This window comes from Macaca nemestrina, chromosome 19 (genome assembly GCF_043159975.1).
Source record: "Macaca nemestrina isolate mMacNem1 chromosome 19, mMacNem.hap1, whole genome shotgun sequence".
In the NCBI taxonomy this organism is placed as follows: Eukaryota; Metazoa; Chordata; class Mammalia; order Primates; family Cercopithecidae; genus Macaca; species Macaca nemestrina.
In genome coordinates this window covers 58,686,228-58,700,797 of record NC_092143.1, presented here as the reverse complement: position 1 = coordinate 58,700,797, position 14,570 = coordinate 58,686,228, and the positions used below count along the sequence as shown (strand labels likewise).

Sequence of the window (14,570 nt, the reverse complement as noted above, 5' to 3'; positions counted from 1 at the left end):
GCCACACAAAATACACACATAAAAAGTGTTGACATCCTATTATTTAAAAAATTAGCAATGTGGATTTTTATTTTTTATTTTCATTATACTTTAAGTTCTAGGGTACATGTGCACAACGTGCAGGTTTGTTACATATGTATATATGTGCCATGTTGCTATGCTGTACCCATCAACTCGTCATTTACATTAGGTATATCTCCTAATGCTATCCCTCCCCCCTCCCCCTACCCCCACCCCACAACAGGCCCTGGTGTGTGATGTTCCCCTTCCTAGTCCAAGTGTTCTCATTGTTCAATTCCCACCTATGAGTGAGAACATGCAGTGTTTGGTTTTCTGTTCTTGCGATAGTTTGCTGAGAATGATGGATTCCAGCTGTATCCATGTCCCTACAAAGGACACAAATGCATCCTTTTTTATGGCTGCATAGTATTCCATGGTGTATATGTACCACATTTTTCTTAATCCAGTCTGTCACTGATGGACATTTGGGTTGGTTCCAAGTCTTTGCTATTGTGAATAGTGCCGCGATAAACATATGTGTGCATATCCTTATAGCAGCATGATTTATAATCCTTTGTGGAAGACAGTGTAGCAATTCCTCAACGATCTAGAACTAGAAATACTTTTTTTTTTTAACCTCCTGAGTAGCTGGGAATACAGGTGTGCACCACCATGCCAGGCTAATTTTTATATATTGTAGTAGGGATGGGGTTTCACGATATTGGCCAGGCCAGTCTCAAACTCCTGACCTGGTGATCCGCCTGCCTCAGCCTCCTAAAGTGCTAGGATTACAGGCATGAGCCACCATGCCTGGCCAGCAATGTGTAGTTTTCTGAATTTTATCCTATTTTATCTACAAAACACATATATGAATATTGTGTAATGAAACACAACTGTTTTCGTAGTCCAAAAATTGGGGTTGTAGGTTGACTCTGCCACTTAATAGCTTTGTGTCTGTTAGAAAATCACTCAATCACTCAGCCTCTCTAGGCTGCCTTCCTATTTGATAAATTGTTATTATTAGAAATAACTATCGTTTCATCTATTTTTGAGAAGGAATTTGCTTAATTTGAAAATTCTCAAGGCAAATGTATGAATCAAAAGGCATAGTTGAATGGGTATTTTGTAGTGTTTAGATCCATACAATATAATATATAGGCTAATATATAAAGTTAATGTAAATTAGCTTTCTATGAACAAAAACAATATTCAAAAATTATGAAAATACCAACTAATATACAGAAGGAATCCACTTATATGCAACATTTATATGAAAACTAAGTTACTAAAAAATAATTTTGTGTGTCTATGTGATTGTCAATAAAATATAAAATTCATAAATATTTCTAAATCCCTAAAAGTCACTTTTTATTATCAATTGATAAAATCAGAAATAAAAGCCTTTTTATATTACAAGAAACTAAAAGTTGCAGATCATGAAATTATTTTCTTAAAAAACAATTCTGAACCTTGGGAGTAGACTGTAAAGTAAACATGGGAAAGGGATTTATAGAAAATTCTTTCTTTTACATTCAAAAAGGATTTTATCTCAACATTACTTTAATGCACTTAGCCAATTTCAAGATGTTTTCTGGCTAACAAAAGCCATTGTTTTTAGAAATAAAAAGGAAATAAAGTGTTTTCAAAGATCCAATGACACAAATTAGAGAAAAGTGTATGTTAATGAGGTAGACTCTAAATTGAAAGCATAAAATGTCTTGAAATTTAAAAAAAAATCATTTTAAGTGTATGTGCAATTAAGCAGCAGAAATCTTTTATTTTTCTCTTGAACTGGGAAGTTTCAATTGCATACCAAAAAATAATGCATGGCAATAATGCACATCATTGCTTTTAATTGAGTGCTTAACATGCACTCTTTGAAAATCTAACTTAAAGGTTTTATAATGAGCAAAATGCAGAAAAAATTAATATATCTAAACTTCATTTTTCTCATCTCTTCTAGAATGCATGATAGTCCCCAAATGATTTCTATAATTAAAAAATATCACTAACCTTATAAATATATACCCAATTTCTCAGCAAAAATAACATTTTGTGGCCAGGGGTGGTGGCTCATGCCCGTAATCCCAGCACTGTGGGAGGTCGAGGTGGGTGGATCACCTGAGGTCAGGGGTTCAAGACCAGTCTGGCCAACAGGGTGAAACCCTGTCTCCACCAAAAATACAAAAAATTAGTTGGGTATGGTGGCTGACACCTATTTCCAGCTACTCAGGAGGTTGCGGCAGGAGAATCACTTACATCAGGCAGCGGAGGTTGAAGTGAGCCCAGATCATGCCCCTGCATTCCAGCCTGGGCAACAGAGACAGACTCTGTCTTTGAATGAATGAATGAATGAATGAATGAATGAATGAATGAATAAATAACATTGTGTTATAACATCAAATTGAGGAGGGCCAGCGTTGTCATTTTAGAGATGATCAAAGAAATAAAAAACTGATTGTAGGTTTACTGGATAAATATTCCCTTTTTGAAAATTTTATTCATGTTGATATTTTTATAGATGTAGACAAATTTCAGCATGATTATTAAACTGAGGTAACAACTATTTGTCAATAGTATGTAATATTTTTAAAACTTTTATTGATTATGCTGTACTTCCTTGGTGCTTTTATAGTAATCCCTGGGAAAGCTACAGGCATTGTTTTAAATTATCGAAGATTCTGTGAATGGCTACTCTCTACACTCCAGGTCACCAAGTTCTTTATAGGCTCACAAGGTGTAGGATTTCCCCCCACCCTCCTATTTACCTTTACTTCCCTCCCTCCCTCCTCCCTTCCCCTCCCCCCTTCCTTCGTTTTCTTCCCTCTCCCTCCTTCCCTTTCTTCCTTCCATTTATTCCTTCATTCACTCACTTATTCAACAAACATTTATTGTCTAATATGGGAAAGGCATTAGACAAATTACACAGAGACAAAGAAAGAGCCACAATGCATCTCCTGCCCTTAAAAACCTTACAGTCTAAGAAGTAGACAACTAATCATTAATTTCAACTGAGTGTTATAAGTGCCAGCATAGGGGTAAACGCAGAATGTAGTTAGAGTTCAAAGCAGAAGGAAAAAAGTTAAGAGATGGTTTCACCAAGGATTTTCTTCCTTCCAAGTTGAGATTTAAAACAAGAGAATTCAGCTACACAATGATAGGATTGAGAGAATGAACAGAGTCAAACAGACATTATATTTTGAGGGAAGAGTATTTATAAAGAGCTGGAAGAATGAAAATATGTGGCACATTCTGTTGTCCTGAGGTTGTTTCAGGTGGTTAGAGTATAGAGTCAGAGGGAAAGTGGGAGCAAGAAAGAGGCTGGAGAGAGAAACAAGGGCAAATGTAGAGAAACTTGTACTACTATCTATTTAAGATCAGGTTCTTCCTTCTCATTGATGCCATTTCCTCCTCCTCTAGTATTTCAGCCCAGTGTTTTTGCTTTAGTGGGTTGGTTCTTTTGTTTGTTTTTGTTTTTGTTTAGTGTTTTCACCCTTGTCTATTTCTGGATCCTTCTCTCTTGTCTATGTAGCAGTGTAAGTCATTCTCATATGAATTCAGGTTAATATTCTCCACACTGCATGAATGAGAACAAAATTAAGACATTATAAATGAAGATAAAACTTAAAAAATTTTTGAGAATCTCAAATCTTGAATCTTATTTGCAAGAGGTAGAGTTTAAAAATAATAATAAAAATGGCTGGGCAGGATGGCTCATGCGTGTAAACCCAGCACTTTGGAAGGCCGAGGTGGGTAGATCACCTGAGGTCAGGACTTTGAGACCAGCCTGGCCAACATGGTGAAACCCCATCTCTACTAAAAATACAAAAATTAGCCGGGCATGATGGCACACACCTGTAATCCCAGCTACTGGGGAGGCTGAGGTTGGAGAATCACTTGAACCCGTGAGACAGAGGTTGCAGCAAGCTGAGATCGTATCACCACACTCCAGTCCTGGTGACAGTATGAGACTACTATCCCAAGAAATAAAAAAAACTAACAACAACAAAACTTTTTTTAAAAAAGATAAAAGGAATTTTAATTAGGAAAGTCTAACACACAGATAGAGTTGTGTGCAAAATATTAACCTGGGAATAAATATAAACAAACATCTATTGTGTAAATTAATAAATTATCTTGATAAGAAAATTAATAAAATGATGGACAATTGAATATATGTCAGGAGAGGATCACAAAATCCCTAAACTGTTCAGAAAGAAGTTAAAGATATTGAGTATGCTTAACATCTGTCAAGTGAAATATGCATTCCACAAACTTTATTAATAATTCATAACTTCAAACCTTGCAAATAAAAGCATAATAAAAAAGCTCAACTCTAATCATTCTAAACTTATGGCTTCAAAATTCATAAAGCAAAAATTAGGAAAAATGAGAAAAGTAACCTATCTCCCTGAGATATTTTAATTCATCTCTCACAGTAATTGATAGAAGTGTCAGAAAATAAACCAGAAATATAAAAGATTTAAATAACACAACTAACACAGATGGCTAAATCAATCTACTTAGAATTGTATCCCCAAATCAGAGAAAACATTTTTGTCAAATGAAATATTTACACAAATTACCCATATATTAGAACATGAATTAAACCATAATAAATTTTAAATTATTTCTATCATATAGACCAATTTTATAAACATATCAGGATCACATTACAAATCAATTTTAAAAAATAACTTTAACATTAGATGAAGATGGAAGGGTTAATTTGTCTCATCACTGTCTGATTTTGCAAAGACACAGTTTTCCTTTTGGAAAGTTCCAAGAACACTGATTAAGGTTCAGTTTGGGAAAACAACTCAAATAAACAGAGATAGGTCATGGGTATGTTTAGAAGTCCCTATCATAAAGACTAGAGTTCTTACTCAATTATTCCATAAGTGGATACAGTTTTAATCATAATTCCAACAAAAATTTTTAAAGAAATGACCCGGATAATCCTGAAACCTATATGGAAGAGCAAGAATCAAGAAAAGCCTAGAACTCAAAAGAAAATATAAGATCAGAGGATTCACTATCACAGATAATTAACACCCATTATGGAATTTTAGTGATGCTGACATGGAGTGTTCATTCAGGTGAAGATGGTCAAATAGATCAAAGTAAAAAGTGAATGGTAAAAGATCCACACAAACAGAAAAACCTAATGTGGGAGAGAGATAGCACTGATTACAGATATATAAACAAAACCCATCAGAAGATTGCATTGTAACAATTTGTTTTATATATTATACAAAAAATAACTGGAACCTCACTTCACATTACACCCATACATTAATTTCATATTAATTATGCATCACATCTGGCAAGTGAAATATGCATTCCAAAAATTGTAGAAATAGCTTTTTAATTCCAAATTTGTAAACAGAAGGCAGAGTGAGAAAAATAAGCCTCAATTTTAAACATTCTAAACATAGTTTCATCTAAAACTATCACATAAACATTAAAAGCACAATTCAGAAACATTGAGAATGAAATGACATAAAATATTTTTATAATCTCACGAGTGGGACAATTTCTTAAACAAGTTCACAAAAGGAAAAAGCACAAAGGAATGTATTTATACCTGATACTACATTAAACTGAGATGTCTTTTCATCAGAAGTTACCATAAAGAAATGAAAAAAGTTTGGGTAAATATATTTTTAACATTTGTAACTAGAAAATATTTAGTAGCCACAATATATAAATTCTTACAAATCAGTGAGATGACACTCAGTATATAGCAGGAAAATCATGAGCAGGTTTTCACAGAAAAGGAAATACAAATCACCCCGCAAAAATCATTAAAAATGTTCAGTTCCATTAATAACTAATAACAAACCATAATGAGGTACAATTAAAAAGCCTTATTGTAGAGAAGAATGTCTTTAACTCCAGGTTGGAATGCAAATTGGCATAATAATTTATATATTATTTCCTTTTACTATCCTATTATTTATTTTATCTATTATGTTCTTATACAACAGTGAATGAGATATGGCAGGAAAAGAAAGCTTCATCTTCAGAAAAGATGAGTCATAATGAAAGGTCAGATGCTTCCAAGCAGGAGCACACCACTGCTGGTTTTAGAGAAGAAGGGAACAAATAGCTAGGGAATGCAGGCAGCCTCTGAAAACTGAGTGTGATCTCAGGCTGACAGCTGCCAAGGAAACAAAGGCTTCAGTTCTCAAACCATAAGAATTAAATCATATCAAAACTGAACACCCCAGTTAGAATGGGTAGTATCAAAAAGACAAAAAATAACGAATGCTGTTGAAGATGCAGAGAAAAGGTACTCTTAAACGTTGTTGGTGGGACTATAAATGAATACAGCCACTGTGGAGTGGAGATCACAGCAGTATGGAGATTCTTCAAAAAAAAAAAAAAAAAAAAAAAAACCCACTAAAAAAAGAATTACATATGATCCAACAATCCCACTGCTGGTTATATATCCAAAGAAAAAGGAATCAGTATGTCCAAGAGATATCTACACCTTTGCATTTATTGCAGCACTATTCACAAAACCTAAGATATGAAATCAACCTGCTTCCATCAACGGATGAGTAGATAAGAAAATGTGATACACAATGGAATACTATTTGGCAATAAAAAGGAACGAATTCCTGTTATTTGCAGCAACATGGATGGAACAGGAGGGCATTATGTCAAGTGAAATAAGCCTAGCACAGAAAAATGAATACCATACGTTCTCCTTCATACATGGAAGCTAAACAGGTTGATCTCACAGAAGCAGAGAGTAGAGCAGTGATAACTAGATACTAGGAAGTGTAGGGGGTAGGGGGCATAGACAGAGGTTGGATAAGAGATAAAAAATTATAGCTTAATAAGACAAGTAAGTTTTAGTGTTCTTTAGCACTGTAGAGTGACTCTAGTTAATAATAATTCATTCTATATTTTCAATGAGGATTTTCAAAATCCTGGAAGAGGGCGATTTTGAATGTTACCAACACAAAGAAATGCTGAATGTTACCCTGATTTGATCATTACGGATTGTATACAGGTATCAAAATATCACATTAGACCCCTTATAAAAATATACAATTATTATGTGTCAATTAAAACAAAAACTGAATAAGTTTTTGTTTGAAGTTTTTCTTCAGTTTTTATTTTAATTGACACATAATAATTGGACATCTTTATAGGGGTCTATTCTGATATTTTGATACCTGTATACTAAAAATAGTGTTATCCTGGAGTCTCCAGATAGAAATGCCAGGCTACTGATACCCTGATTTTAGTCTTGCCAGTCCTAGGGCAGAGCAACCACTTGAGCCATGCTGTGCCCAGACTTCTGACTTAGGAAAAGGTTGAGATAATAAATGAGTGCTGTTTCAAGATGCTAAATTTGTGGTAATTTGTTAGGCAGCAATAGAAAACTAATATAGGCAAATTGGCTAAATATTTTAAAAATTGGCCAATTGCTATTTATTGACAAAAAGTTTGCTATTTATAACTCAAAACAAAAATCAGTATTTTTTATTTTTAAATATGAAAAACTCACCGTTTTTGAAAGAGAATGTAATTCATTTTTTGATGACTTTGTTTCCCTTATTGCTTCAGTCACTTCCTCTTCCTTCTCCTCAATATTAGTATTAACATTTATCACTGATGAAGAGTAATGATCATATAGACTGGTAAGTTGATACATCTCTCTCCTAGGTAGAAAAAAATATATTTTAAATCATACTTAGGCCAGGCTTGGTGGCTCATGCCTATAATCCCAACACTTTGGGAGGCCAAGGTAGCAGATTACTTGAGTCCAGGAGTTCAAGACCAGCTTGGGCAACATGGAGAGACAATGTCTTTACAAAAAAAAAAATGGAAAATTAGCCAAGCATGGTGGCACATGCCTGTAGCCCCATTTACTGAGGAGGTGGAGGTGGGAGGATTGATTGAGCCCAGGAATTTGAGGGTGTAGTGAGCTGTGATTGATTCACTGTACTCCAGCCTGGGTGACAGAGTGAGATCCTATCTCAAAATAAATAAATAAATAAATAAATAAATAAATAAATAAATAAATAATACTTAAATTAGCTTTAACAGTATGAATCAATGGAAATCCATCCCAAAGTAACTTGACAATTTCTAAAAAATACTACTTAGATGTTAAGTAAATAGTGAGGGAAAAAAGTCATCAATAGTATTGTTTCCAAGGGAAAACATAATTGAGAGAAAAATCAATTATAAATTCTTTCAAATAAACTGTCTTTGAATCTGATTTCAGGTAAGAGATTTACACACTTTTAATTCAGAAGCTGGGTAATACAGGGATGGAAAGGTAAGAAAAAAAGAAGAGGAGGCAGAATTGAAAAGACCAAGCAGTTATAGCTTTCACAGCCTTAGAGGTAAAATAAAGGAAATTGTAGCTTAGGAAAACACAGGACTTTTTAAAAAGAAGTAATAGTCAAAGAGTTATTTGTTCCTATATGACCCTCCCAAGAGGACCAGTGCTAGTCTGTGAACCACACAGTCCTTTATCTAATCTAACAAGTAGAAACCATCTTCCAAATATAAAATTACTTTAGATACTGTTATGGTTGTTTAATGTAGAAAAAAAAAACAGTGAGAAAATGATAAAATTACCATTTTCATAAAATACCAGGAAATAATATAGATAATTACAACTTTTTAAACACACCTTAAACAAAATAGTAGACTAGGAGATTTATTTGAAACCCATATAAAAGTAAAACTTTATATTTAATAAACTCATACAAGTCAATATGTAATAGAAAAATTATTCAATAGAAAAAGGCACAGAGAATATGAACAATCTCCAATAAATATATGGTGTGCTTATTGAATTGGCCCAGATTCTTATGCACCAACCCTGATTCCAGCAGCATGGTCAAAGGAAACTGAAATCTACAATCTCACTATAGAAATGAAAATTTAAGGAACAAACAAATAGGCAAGAACAAGATTGTTTACATTTCCATGTCTGCAGAGTATAGACTTAACCTGTCAGAATCCTAGAAGCCAGTTAGGCAATGAGAGTTAGGTAGCGTCAACATTCAAAATGTATTAATTTCTTTTGAAATTAATTTTTCTTCTCTCAGTGTTATCTGTTGCCTCCAGTCCAGAGAATACACTATGGATTTTTGCCTGAGTGATGGACAATTGCCTACTGCCATGCAATTTAAGAGTTATTATTTTAGTGGTTCACTTATTCCAATTCCTTGATGAAGTTGATGCCACTAATTCCTCAGACTTTTGGGGATTTTCTAGGAAAGCAGTTTATACTATGCTTGTCTCACTGTTATTTTAAATTTCATCATTGTTATATCAGCTAAATCCAAATAAATTTAGAAGAATAAAAGGGAAGAATCACTCTTACCAGTTGTTAAGAATTACTATGCAAACTCTGAAATCAAGAAAGTGTGATATTGGCAGAGGGATAGCCAAATAGATAAATGGAATGGTCATAGACAACTCAGAAATAGAGCTACACAAACATGCCTGATTTTTGACAAAGTTACAAAATCAATTTAATGAAAGTAATTTAACATATGGTGATGGAATAATTACATATTCATTGGCAAAAAAAGTGAAGCTCAAGCTAAATCTCACATTTTACACACAATCTAACTAAAAATGGCTTATATATCTAAATATAAATTGTAAACCTATAATATTTTTAGAAAACAAACTTCTTTGTTACACGATTAGGGCAAGATTTCTTGTGTGTGACACCAAGTACATGATGAATAAAAGAAGAAAGTGATAAGTAGAATTTTAGAAAAATTAAGAACTTCTGCATTATAAAACACCCTCAAAGACAAAAAGACAAGACTTTACTAAAACATAGAATATATTTGCATATAACATATCCGATTAAAAGTCTTGCATTTTCAAAATTAAAAAATTCTGTACACACAACCATAAGAAAACAAACATTACAATGGGGAAATGGCAAAATATTTGAACAGACACTGTATGAAAAAGAGACTTCAATAACAATTGAGCACACAAAAAGATGTACATCACAGTTTGCCACTAGGGAAATGCAATTAAAATCATAATGATATATCACTACAAACTTACTAGTCTAGGTTGAATTTTTTTTTAAAAAAAATTAGTGTTCTCTTGTAGAGAAACTGGATCTCTCATACATTGCTGGCATTCAGATAAAGTGGTACAGCCATTCTGGAAGACCAGTTTGGCAGTTTTTTAGAAAATTAAATTTACACTTAACATACATCCCCAAAATCACACTTTTTGATATTTATCCAAGAGAAATGAAAAACTTATGTTCACACAAAAACTTCTACATTGATATCCAGGGCAACTTTATTCAAAGTAGCAAAAAACTGGGAGCAAACTAAATGTCCCTCAAAGGGCAGATGGTTTCAAGCTGTGGTACATCCATACAATGGAATTTCATTCAGTAATAAAAAAGGAATGAACTCTTAGTACCTTCAACAACCTAGACTGATCTCAAATGCGTTATGCCTAATAAAAAAAGCCCAAATCAAAAGTTAAATATTATAGGGTTTCATTTATATAGCACTCTTAAAATGGCAAGACTAGAGATAGAGAAAATAATAGTGGTTGTCAGGAGACAGAGAAAGGACAGTTGGTATGAATAAAAACGGCAGCATAGGAAATGAAACTAGTCTGTATTCTGATTGTAGTGGTAGTTACTGAATCTATACGAGATAAAATGGCAAATAACAATAAACACACACATACATACATACATGAAAATATGTAAAAAATCATGAAATGATTAGGCTTATCTCAATTTCCTGGTTTTAATACTGACAACAAGTGCAGTATATACAATACAAGATACTCCCATTGGAAGAAGCTGGAAGAAGGGTACACAAGACTCTGTGTCTAAACTCCTAGGAGTCTACAATTATTTATGAATAAAGATTTAAAAAGCAAAATATTAGATGAAACAGACCTGCATACTTATCAAGACTGAGATAGGACACATAAAAAATCCCACATACTCAAATATGGGAGAGTGAACTCTAGTGGTTCACTTGAAAACCTACAAGGTATCAGTCTAATAAAGAATCATATTTCAGGCTGGGCATGGTGGCTCATGCCTATAATCCTAGCACTTTGAAAGGCCAAGGCAGGTGGATCACCAGAGGTCAGGAGTTTGAGACCAGCCTGGCTCATGGTGAAATTCTGTCTCTGCTAAAAATACAAAACAGCCAAGAGTGGCTCCATGCACCTGTAATCCCAGCTACTCAGGAGGCTGAAACAGGAGAATCACTTGAACCCAGGAGGCAGAGGTTGTAGTGAACCAAGATTGTGCCACTGCACTGCAGCCGGGGTGACAGAGCAAGACTCCATCTCAAAATATAAATAAATGAATAAACAAATAAATAAATTATACAAATACATTGAAATTAAATGACATGTTCCTGAAAGACCAGTGAATGAAGACAAAAATTAAAAATACAATTAAAGAATTAGTTGAAATAAATGAAAATAGAAACTCAATATACCAATTCTATGGGACACATAAAAAGAAGTATTAAGAGGCAAGTTTATAGCAGTAAATGACTACAGTAAAAACTAGAGAGATTTAAAATAACCTGCTGATGCACTGCAAGGACCTAGAAAAGCAAGAACAAACCAAAATTACAATAAGTAGAAAGAAAGAAAGAAAGATCAAAAGCAGAAATAAATAAAATCGAGACTAAAAAATACAAGAGATTCACAGAACAAAAAGTTAGCTTTTTAAAAGATAAACAAATGGACAAACCATTAGCTAGATTATCAAAGAGAAAAAGGGAAGACCCAAAAACCAAATCACAAATGAAAAAGGAGTTATCACAATGGGCACCACAGAAAATAAAAGTATAATTAGAGATTACTGTAAGCAATTTACATGCCAATAAAATAAAAAACCTAGAGGAAATTGATAAATTCGTAGATACATACAACCTATTAAGATTGAACCAAGAAGAAATAGAAAGCCTAAACACAGCAATAACAATAAGATTGACTCAGTTACAAAAACTCTTCCCCCCAAAAAAATCCAGTATCACTGAATTCTATTGAACCTTTAAAGAAGAAATAACTTCAGTTCTTCTAAAACTATTCCAAAAATTTGAAATGAAAGGAACTCTCCCTAACTCATTCCACAAGACCAGTGTAACCCTGATACAAAGCTAGACACGGACACAACAACAAAAAACCACTATAAACCAATATCTCTGATGAACACAGATAGAAACATCTTCGACAAAATGCCAGGAAACTGATTCCAACAATATATCAAAATGATAACACACCATGATCAGGTGGGATTTATCCCAGAAAGTCAAGAATGATTCAACATGTATGAATCAATAAATGTGATACATTTCATCAACGCAATAAAGGACAAATGCCATATGATCATCTCAGTAAAGGCAAGTAAAGTATTTGATAAAATTAAGTATTTCTTCATAATAAAAAATATTCTTAATAAATTAGGTGTAGGAAAAGGTACCTCAACATAATACAGGGGCCATATATGACAAAACCACAGCTAATGTCATACTGAAGAGGGAAAAGCTGAAAGATTGTTATATAAGAACTAGAACAAGACAAGGATGTCCAGTCTCAGCACTTTCATTCAACGTAATACTGGAAGTCCTAGCCAGAGCAATTAGCCAAGAGAAAGAAATACAGGGCAGCGTCTATTTTGGAAAGAAGGAAGTCTAATTGTCTATCTTTGTAGATAACATAATCTTGTATATAGAAAAACCTGAAGACTCTACCAAAAAAACTCTTAGAACTGATAAATGAATTCAATAAGGTTGCAGGATTCAACAACAACACACAAAACTCAGTAGTGTTTCTATACACTAATAAAGATATAACCAAAAAATAAAAAGGCAATCTCATTTACAATACCTACAAAAAAATAAAATAGGAACATATGTAACCAACAAGGTGAAAGACCTCTACAAGAAAAACCACAAAACCCTAATGAAAGAAATTGAAGAGGCTGCAAAAATGGAGATATCCTAGCTCACGGATTGAAAGAATATTGTCAAAATGACCATACTACCAAAAAAAACCTCAGTTTAAATGCAATTCTTATCAGAATACCAATGACATTATTCATAGAAATAAAAAAAAAAGTTAAAAATTTTATGGAACCACAAAAACCCCAAATAGCCAAAGCAATTTTGAGCAAAAGAACAAAGCTGGAGGTACCACACTACCTGACTACAAAGCTGTTATATCCAAACAGCATGGTGCTGGCAATAAAAATGGATACACAGACCAACTAAACAACATAGAAAACCCAGATATTAATCTACATATCTACAACCAACTGATTTTTGACAAAGACAGAAAGAACATACTTTGGGGAAATGACAGTCTCTTCAAAAAATGGTTCTGAAAAGCTTGATGTCCATATACAGAATAATAAAAATAGATCCCATCTCTTACCCTCTACACAAATCAAGTCAACATGGATGAAAGACCTAAATGTAAGAACCAAAACTTTAAAACTAGTATAAACACACACACACACACACACTCTCTCTCTCTCACACACACACACACACACACATACACAGAGGAAATGGTTCAACACATTGTCCTGGAAAAAGTTTTATTAATAAGACCTCAAAATTACAGGCAACAAAAGCATAAATAAACAAATGTGATAATATCAAACTAAAAAGCTTCTGCACAGCAAAGGAAACAAGCAACAGTGTGCAAGTACAATGTACACAACGAGAGAAAATATTTGCAATCTATTAATCAAACTGCAGATTAATATCCAGAATATACAAGGACTTCAAACATCTCAATAGGAAAAAAAAAAAAGTGGGCAAATAACCTGAACAAATATTTCTCAGAAATGCTTGATATCACTAATCATTAGGGAAATGCAAACAACAATGAGGAATCATATCAGCCAAATTAGAATGGATATTATCAAAAGACAAAAAATAACAAATGCTGTTGATATAGGTTGGATAGTTGTCCTCTCTAAATCTCATGCTGAGTAGCAATCCCCAAGTCTAAGGTGGGGCATGATGGGAGCTGTTTCGGTCATGGGGATAGATCTCTCATGAATAGATTGGTGCTGTCCTCATGATAGTGAGTGAGTTCTCACAAGAACTGGTTGTTTAAAACTGTGTGGCACTTCCTCCCTCTCTCTCTCGCTCCCACTCTTGCCATGTGACATGCCTGCTGTCACTTCACTTTCCTCCATGATTGTAACCTTCCTGAGGCCCTCGAAGCTAAGCAAATGTTGCTGCCATGCTTGTATAGCCTGCAGAACTGTGAACCAATTAAGCCTCATTTATTTATAAATTACCCAGTCTTTGGTATTTCTTTATAGCAATACAAAAATGGCTTAATACATAAAATTGGTACCGAGGAATAGGACTTTGCTATAAAGATACTTGAAAGTGTGCAAGTGACTTTGAAACTGAGTAATAGGCAGAGATTGGAGGAGTTTAGAGAGCTCAGAAGAAGATAGGAAGATGAGAGAAGGTTTGGAACTTCTAAGATACTCGTCAAATGGCTGTGACCAAAATACTGATAGAAACGTTGACAGTGAAGGCTAGACT

The 14,570-nt window shown here is 33.8% G+C and overlaps 1 protein-coding gene across 12 annotated transcripts in view; it reads right to left on the bottom strand.

The window, feature by feature from the left end:
- Positions 1–14,570, bottom strand: part of LOC105498394 (coiled-coil domain containing 178) — a 506,590-nt gene that overhangs the window by 359,143 nt on the left and 132,877 nt on the right. For all 12 annotated transcript variants that reach the window (XM_071085481.1, XM_011770472.3, XM_011770477.3 and 9 more), the window contains one exon: positions 7,526–7,679. In XM_071085481.1, coding sequence (XP_070941582.1) covers positions 7,526–7,679 — 154 coding nt within the window. The remainder of the gene's footprint in view (positions 1–7,525; positions 7,680–14,570) is intronic.